Here is an 8,246-nt window from a genome sequence, read left to right on the forward strand (position 1 = left end):
ATGCTAATTTCCTTTTTTTTTTTTTTTCCCCCTTAATCTTTGAGAAAGAAATTCTGGTTCTTGAGGCAAACGACCAAAAAAAAAAAAATCTTGAAATGGATTTCTCCGAGGAATTCAATAGTTATATTCAGATCCTACACATTGTATGCTTCATTAAAGCATAATTTCCACTATGACTAACCACTGTCATAAAAAATAGGGGCACCTGGGTGACTCAATCGGTTGAGCATCTGACCTTAGGTCATGATCTCAGGGTTTATGGGTTCAAGCCCCACATCAGTCTCTGTGCTCACAGCTCAAAACCTGGATCCTGCTTCGGATTCTATGTCTCCCTCTCTTTTTGCCCCTCCCCTGCTCATGTTCTGTCTCTCTCTCAAAAATAAATAAATATTAAACAAATTTTTAAAAAATATATGCAGTTGTTACTTTCTAGGAAATTTTCTGAATATTAACAACAAAAGTCCCCCCCATCCATACCTCTCGCTCCCAGTATGATAGTTTCACCTCTGTAAAACAAATTGCAAAATATTGAGAAGGATATCATTTTTCTGATCTGTTGTCAACTTACAATTCTTCAAAGTTCAAAGGCTATTTTTTCCTTTTGTCATCAAAACTGTCCCCACCCCACATTCACCCTCATGTGCTTTATGCATTTTAGTAGTTAGGTCTCATCAAATATTTGTTGAACTTTAATTGGGACGTATTTTGGATGGAAGTCAGGAGCCCTAGGGTATCATGGGCATATTATGAAGGTGCACACATGAGTTGTGTCTTTCCATAGTATCAGCTTTATTCAATCATAAAGCAAAGTTAAATTGTAAATCAGGTTCAGGATTCCAAACTCAATGACATTTCACGTTTAACTTGGTTTCTTACCCATCACACAAATTAAAGCACAAGGCAAGCACACAACAAGATAAAACAAGAGGTAGGAAATTAATGACTTGCAATCACTAAACTTGCAATCATTTTCTGAGTGTGGAGTTATGATAAGGCCTCCCTTGGGTCTAGGCCAGCTCTCAGCACTTGCTGCTTATTATGTTCAAGCAATGAAGGATCTCTGTTCTGCCCAGAGACCATTTGGCAGAACCTTTGGGGTAGTCGCCTTTTTGGTGTGGTCAGAGGCGAAAGGGTCAGCATCTGGAAAGTCTTGACAGTCTGCTGCAAAAATCCTTCCTTTTTAAAGGGATTCAACCAGACCTCCTCTGGTTTTGCTGGTTATCAGTTTTGGTGTGGTCAGTCGTACTGGCTTGGAAGGTACCTGGTCTTACCTACACTGCCCTTGGCCGCTTACATCACTGCTTGACCTAAATTCTGCCTCACAAGAGTGACTCCATCTTAATTTCTACACAGGGCTAACTAAAACCCATGATAAAATTAAATCACACTCTACAAGCGAACAAGTGAGAGCAATCCTTTTTTTTTTTTTCTTGGAAGCTTTTTTTCCTCAAAAACCCAATTTATTTTGGCTCCCTGAAACACTTCCCTCAACAGTCATTTAGAAAACAAGACTCATAGACGAAACATGAATACAGACGTAACTTTTTCTCTGCATAATTGTAATTACAATATAAGACAGAAGATCCCAAAGCACCCTGAGACATTGTCTTGCCCTGATTGGAAAGAAGATCTAGGTGATCAATGAAAGATGATTCCTGCATCCCTCGGTTGTGTTTATCTGAGAGCGACCTCCCAGGAACTGCAGAGACCTCTGAGGTCCGTGGATTAGTGTTGTGTTTAGCGGAAAATCGTGAATTACTTTACAACGGCCACTAGCCGGCGCTCCCGGGAAACCTGGGTAGGAAACCTATCCACCCTGGCCACGCCCCAGTTTCCTGGGTTACCGGCCTCCACACGTTCTCTTCCGGGAGGCAGCGAGCGTACGTTCTCAGCGCGTGACGCAGCACGTTTTGCTATAAATACGTGAAGCGCGCCTGTAGCTTTCTCTCTGATCCCACGGTTGGCCTTCAAGATGGCGCCGGTGAGTGAGCGTTCTTTGGGTGGGAGCGTGTTACCCCGGTGTAGATGATTTTTACATCTACAAAAATTTTGCGAGTTGGGGGCCTCTCATTCGAGATAAAGGAAGAGTTGAAATGGAGACTAGGTTAGGAGCACAAGCACGTTGTTAAAATTACAAGTTGTTATTTTCGAGACTTCTGGAGACTGCCATGCGGTCTAGTAGAGTTCGAGCTCCGTCCGGAACTGGCTTGGGATGGGTGGCTGTGGCAGCGCAAGGAAGGAGGAGGCACGACGATGAACAAGGATAGTAGGACAGCACTGGGGCCTTTTTCTTTTCAGTTTCGCTTCTGGAAATGCCGATGCTGTCCTATTCGTTTGCACCAGGAAAGAAATGTGGGTAATCGGGCCGGTCTGATAGCCTCGCCAGCGCGGAGGGAGCTCTGAGGCTACGACAGTTTCAGAGAACTTTAGGACTAAAGGAAGAATTGTCATTGTTACTTCATGAAGGAATTTTTTTTAAAGGTGAAAGTCACGACTTTAGGCAGATAAAAAAGCGTGAAAAGATCTTATTTACGTTGTTAATAAGGGAATCAGATATCAAAACCAGTCTAAAGAGCATTTGAAAAGGTAGGTATACGTCGGCGACTTACCAGTTCTAAGTTTTGGAGGCGATTTTTTTTTTTTTTTTTTTTGGTGCAAATTACTCGTCTACCTAAAAGCAAACTGGCATTAGTACTTGCTATCCGTTTGGGTGGATCTAATTTGGAGATGCATCCTCTGATGAATACTGATTTGTCTGTTTTTAGGACATTGAATGTATACTGATAGTAGCCAGAGCAACGTTTTACTTGTACAGCCTGATTATGTGATAATTCTGAGTTTGGGGTATGGCAAACTAAAGTTACATATGTTTTTTAAATTACATACTTGGATTAAATATCTCCTTTTTCTCTCTTATAACACAATAATGATTTAATTCTCTAGGCTTGAGTGGATAGAGTATCCTGTTCTGGTGTATAATTGAGCTTGGGCAAAGTGGTGTATACTACCTGTTTCCCATAGGGCCTGGCCTATAGTAAATAGTACCTGATAATTTAAAATTGAACATCAGTGACCTGGAAAATACTAAAAGCCCATAAAACTTCTCTTGATAATTGGAACAGAATGGACTTGATTAGAGGTTCAAACCAACCCCAGGTCGTGGTTTAATTTTAATTTACAGTAGAAAGTAAATTGATTCTCTTATTAATCTCTTCCAGTTGTAAATATAGGATTCTCTGGAATTTTCTCATTCAGAGAACTAATAGTGGCTACCCATACGCTTCATGCTTTCTTGAGTTTTGCACTTTTGAGACACTTGCATGGTGAACAGGGAGAATTACCATTGGATTTCACAAAAACCCGGTTTAAACAAGTTAAGGATTGTACCCCTTTTCTGACAGACTAAGAAAAAGGGGTATACCCAATAGATAAATTAAGCGACTTTTTACAGTTTTGCACCATTTCATAATATGACATCACAGTACACTGTGCATCTTTGGGCTGATAACAGAAAGTTTTGCAATATAAAAATGAGTGAATGGACTAGTCCTAATTATGTTAACTATCTGTAGCAGAAAGACAAGAAGCCTAAGAAGTCAACCTGGAAATTTAATTTGGACCTTACTCATCCAGTAGAAGATGGAATTTTTGATTCTGGAAATTTTGTAAGTATCACTCTCCTTGGCTTGTTTTTATCATTGTATTAGAGTGCTTGATGATTTAAGTATATAATTCTTGATTTTAACCTAAGCTCTATTCCTAGGGTACCTTCCCTAGTGAAAATCTAGGGTTTTCTTCCCTAGTTTTGCATTTTTTCTGTTTTAAAATAGGAACAGTTTCTACGGGAGAAGGTTAAAGTCAATGGAAAAACTGGAAATCTGGGGAATGTTGTTCACATTGAACGCATCAAGAATAAAATCACAGTTGTTTCTGAGAAACAGTTCTCTAAAAGGTTAGTATTTGTTTCCCATAATATTTTAGTGAAATGATGGTAATTGTGAATATTACAGAATACGTAATCCTAATATTTTCTCTTCATATGCAGGGATAGATGTGTTGATACGTTCAGAGATGCACATGAAAAGTGTTTTGAACTTCCTAATAGCCTGTGTGAATGGAAAATATATTCAGTAACTGGGCCAATTACTTAGGCTGGTTGTCAGTAAGCATAAATTTTTGCTGGAATATAGGCTTCTGTCCAGTACATTATAGTCCCTGAAATCCAAATTATATATAAACTTTAATGATGTTAGATGATTTAATATTAGAATATGTTGCAAAAAACGTGTCTAATGTGTAACTTGGAAGTAATGTCTCAATTTGCCTAATGTAAATGTTTTCATATATATATATATATATATATATATATATATATATATAAAATTTAAAGGTTTTGGTGGTTGGTTTAGCATAGGCAGGTAGTCAGAGGTTCATTTAATTTACTCAACAAATTTATATGGTAGCACTGTTGTAGGATTGGATAGCCCAGCAGTGGGCCAAGAAGCCAAGTACGTACCACCAAAGGAGCTTAAATTCTAGTGGAGACAGTGAAGTGCAGTATTAAGTAGTTGAGAAGTGAAGCTGAAGACAACAAACTTAATGGGAGAATAGAGGAGATGGTAGTGGCTTGGACTAAAGTAGTGACGCTTGTTAGCTGTTTGGTTAATCACTAGGGATTCAGGGATGAAAACGTAATATTCTCAGGGATCTTATAATAGGCACATAATTGTAAAATGCAGTGCTATAATAGCTGTGTTGAAGGTAGAGATCGGGCTAAGAATTTGCAGAGAACCTGAGATCAGCAGTGTTGCCAGTCGAATGATGTAATTCCTGCGAGAGGGACCAGCATTAAAGAAAAACAGAAGCTTGAGGAATGCTTGGTAGTTCAGAATTACCGTAAAGCATAAATGGAAGAGAGTGGCTGGAGTGATGAAATGAGACCATGCTGAAAGTTTTTTGTAAGAACTGAGCCATATGCTAGTTGCAGGTGTGCTGATCTTTTAGGTTCATCTATTTTGAGAGAGGAGAGAGAATCCCAAGCAGCCTCCACCAGGCTCGATTCCAGAACCCTGAGGTCATGACTGGAGCGAAATCAAGTCAGTTGTTTACCTGACTGAACCACCCAGGCACCCTAATGAGATTATGTATTTAATTAAAACGTAATCTTGTTATGGCAGTAAAACTGAAGAGCAAGCTACTGTGGCTCTCTCTTTAGCTTCAACATAAAGGACGTTTATTTTAGGGAGGTGGGGGAATAGGGTTTGTAGGACATGAACTGATTCTAATTGGGGTTGAGAAGCTGCCTAATTATTCTGTCCCCAGCAACCTTCCACAATGTTTGATACAAATGAAATATTTTGGAGGGAACATTAAAGATGAATACAACTGCATGTCTTATATGATAATCCTGTGCATGGTAGATAATTATGTTTCTTAATGAAATTCATTTTTATCTTACAGGTATTTGAAATATCTTACCAAGAAATACCTTAAGAAGAACAATCTTCGTGATTGGCTTCGTGTGGTTGCATCTGACAAGGAGACTTACGAACTTCGTTACTTCCAGATTAGTCAAGATGAAGATGGATCTGAATCTGAAGACTAGATACGGCAGCCTCTTACAGGGTTTTGCTCGCTAATAAAACAAATGAAGCATGCAAAGGAAAGAAACCTCTAGAAATGGACTTTTAGTTTATTGGTGAATAAAAAACACTGTACCCTGTGTGTTAAGCTTCTGCCTTTTCTGTTTTAAGTGTATGTTGTTTACATGATTCTGGCCTTTCCTTTGATAGTTTTTGTAAGCAGTATTTAAAGATTACTTATTTTGAGAGAGTGTGGATGGGGTGAGGGGCAGAGAGGAGACAGAATCCCACGCAGGGACAGAATCCCTCTCCCTCAGCACAGAGCCCAATGAAGGGCTCAATCTCCTAATCAGCTGAGCACCCCTGGTGCTCCTGAGCAGTATTTAAATTGCGTATAGCTGGTAGAATTTTTTTTTGTTTTTCAGGATTTCTGAAGTTTTACTCCTTTTATGGGTGTCCTCAAAGTATGTAGTGATGCACAGGAAATAATGAAGGGCAGTATTGTGTATGATTATATAGTGAAATATTTTAAATTGTCTTGACAGCCTTAAACATTTTTGTACATTTTGAAAATGGCAATTCTGAGTGCCTAGAATAGTTCTTGCACGTAAGTGCTCACAACTGAAGCACTTGTGCCCTCTGCTTCAGAGGATGCGGACTCCTAATTCACATAAAAACTATGCGTGAGCAGGGCACGGCTCTAAACCAATGTTTAATTGCCTGTTTGACATCTCAAACCAGATGCCTTGTAAGCACTAGAATCTCAAAACCTTCCAAGTCAGAACCATTGATCTCTTACCCACTAAATCTGCTTTTGTGTTCCTTGTCTGAATAATTTACTTAGCCAGTTAGAATCTTGTCCCCTCTTTGACACCTCCGTACTGGTAATTCTAAAAGTGGTTGTCTATTGATTAGTTCTCAGTGGATGGACCCTTTCCCCCGAATAAAGAAGTCTTTGAGCAAAGCAGAATGGTTTGGTAAAATTGAGATTGCAGGAGAAAAGAATACTGGGATGGGGGTACTAGAGCCGTACCAATTTTCTTGTTTTCCAGTGGTCCTAAGTAATGCGTCTTTTTCCTTTTCTAACCTGAAGGTGGTAACTCAGGTACTTGGAACACAGGCCCTGATACCAGTAGAATCATGTTGCAAAAATAGCATCTTGACTATAACAACCTGATGTACACATTTACTTAATTGGTTTGGGAATGTTTGGAATAATTAATGTTAATTCTTTTGGGGCGCCTGGGTGGCTCAGTCAAGTGTCCAACTTTGGCTCAGGTCATGATTTTATGGTTCATGAGTTCAAGCCCCATATCGGGCTCTCTGCTGTCAGCATGGGGCCTGCTTGGGATCCTCTGTCCCCCTCTTTCTCTCTGCCCCTCCACTGTTCTCTCAGACATTTAAAAAAGGGCTACTGGGTGGCTCAGTCAATTGAGCATCTGACTTGGGCTTAGGTCATGATCTCACTGTACCTGGTGAGATCTCACCGTTCTATATCAAGCTTGCTGCTGTCAGCCTAGAGCCTGCTTTGGATGCCGTCCCCGTCTCTCTCAGCCCCTCCCCTGCTCTTGCTCTCTCAAAATAAACCGAAAATATTTTTAAATGTTAATTCTCTTGATTATTAAGAACTTGAAGTGGTCCCTAATATTAGTAACCTACTACCCTAGTACAACAACTCCTTTATTCTTTTCCTGACAATAGTAATAACCTCTTAACTGCCTTGTTTGAATTGTTCGTGTTTTCTGCCAATAGTTACCAAGATCCTACTGTGCTTCCTTTGTTGAGCATTGTGGATACAAGGGAGTAAAAACAGCCTACTCTAGTATGGTGAGGGAAACTGACTAGATAATCCCATAGAAACTTGAGTACAACAAAGGAGAGGCGTTTATAAGAGGGATTTGATCTAGTCAAAGAAGGTAACAGGAAGTATTTGAGCTAACCTAGAACAGACATGGTATTAGCTGGGTAAAGGAAAATGGGTGTTTCAGGCAGAACAGCATAGGTAAAATTCTCAGGACATTGAGAATCTGGTTAGTATAGAGTCTACCTGGAATAGAGTCGTGATTATGAGAAGAATTTGGAAAGGTAGGTGGAAACCAGCCCCATGCAGGGCAGAAATCCATGTTTTCTTTTATCCTGAGAGCAATGGGAAGCTACTGAATTTTAAATAAACTAATGTGATACAATGCGATCCACATTTTGAAAAAGATATTTGTGTTGTGGTGAGTGGTTTTCAGAGGCATCACCTCATTCTCTCCACCACACATTCAGCTCAGGTCACAGAGACTTCCTTATTCCTGAATATACCAGAGGCACCCCTGCCTCAGGGCTTACTCTGCTCGCCCCTGTGCCTGCCTGGATGCTTCTCCCCTAGATGTCTAGTTGGTCTTTACTCTGAGCTCTTCTCAGTAAAGCCTTTCCTGACCCTATTTACTCCCATAATTCCCTATCTCCCTTATTTTTCTCCTACTATTTACCATGTACCATAGGCATTTTACTTTACTCTCTGTCTTCCTCCACTGGTGTATAAGCTTCCCAAAGACAAGTGTTTCTCTTTCTGATACTGCAATATGCAGCTGGCTCTCAAAAAACTTGTTTTTCAAAATAATAAAATTTATATTGATACATCCAATTCAAATTTACCATGACAGTTTTTACGTCATC

The 8,246-nt window shown here is 39.7% G+C and overlaps 1 protein-coding gene across 2 annotated transcripts; it reads left to right on the forward strand.

The window, feature by feature from the left end:
- The first annotated feature begins 1,929 nt into the window (after nucleotides 1-1,929).
- RPL22L1 (ribosomal protein L22 like 1) lies at nucleotides 1,930-5,724 on the forward strand. 2 transcript variants are annotated; one of them, XM_049628577.1, is made up of 4 exons: nucleotides 1,930-1,981; nucleotides 3,573-3,665; nucleotides 3,831-3,952; nucleotides 5,461-5,724. In XM_049628577.1, exons 1-4 carry the CDS (start codon nucleotides 1,973-1,975, stop codon nucleotides 5,603-5,605), a joined length of 369 nt encoding a protein of 122 aa, XP_049484534.1. In that variant the 5' UTR covers nucleotides 1,930-1,972; the 3' UTR covers nucleotides 5,606-5,724. The 2 variants fall into 2 exon arrangements, with proteins under 2 accessions (XP_049484534.1, XP_049484535.1); XM_049628578.1 differs by having other exon boundaries at nucleotides 1,945-1,981; nucleotides 3,576-3,665.
- The last annotated feature ends 2,522 nt before the right edge of the window (nucleotides 5,725-8,246 follow it).

This window comes from Panthera uncia, chromosome C2 (assembly GCF_023721935.1).
Source record: "Panthera uncia isolate 11264 chromosome C2, Puncia_PCG_1.0, whole genome shotgun sequence".
NCBI classification, from domain to species: Eukaryota; Metazoa; Chordata; class Mammalia; order Carnivora; family Felidae; genus Panthera; species Panthera uncia.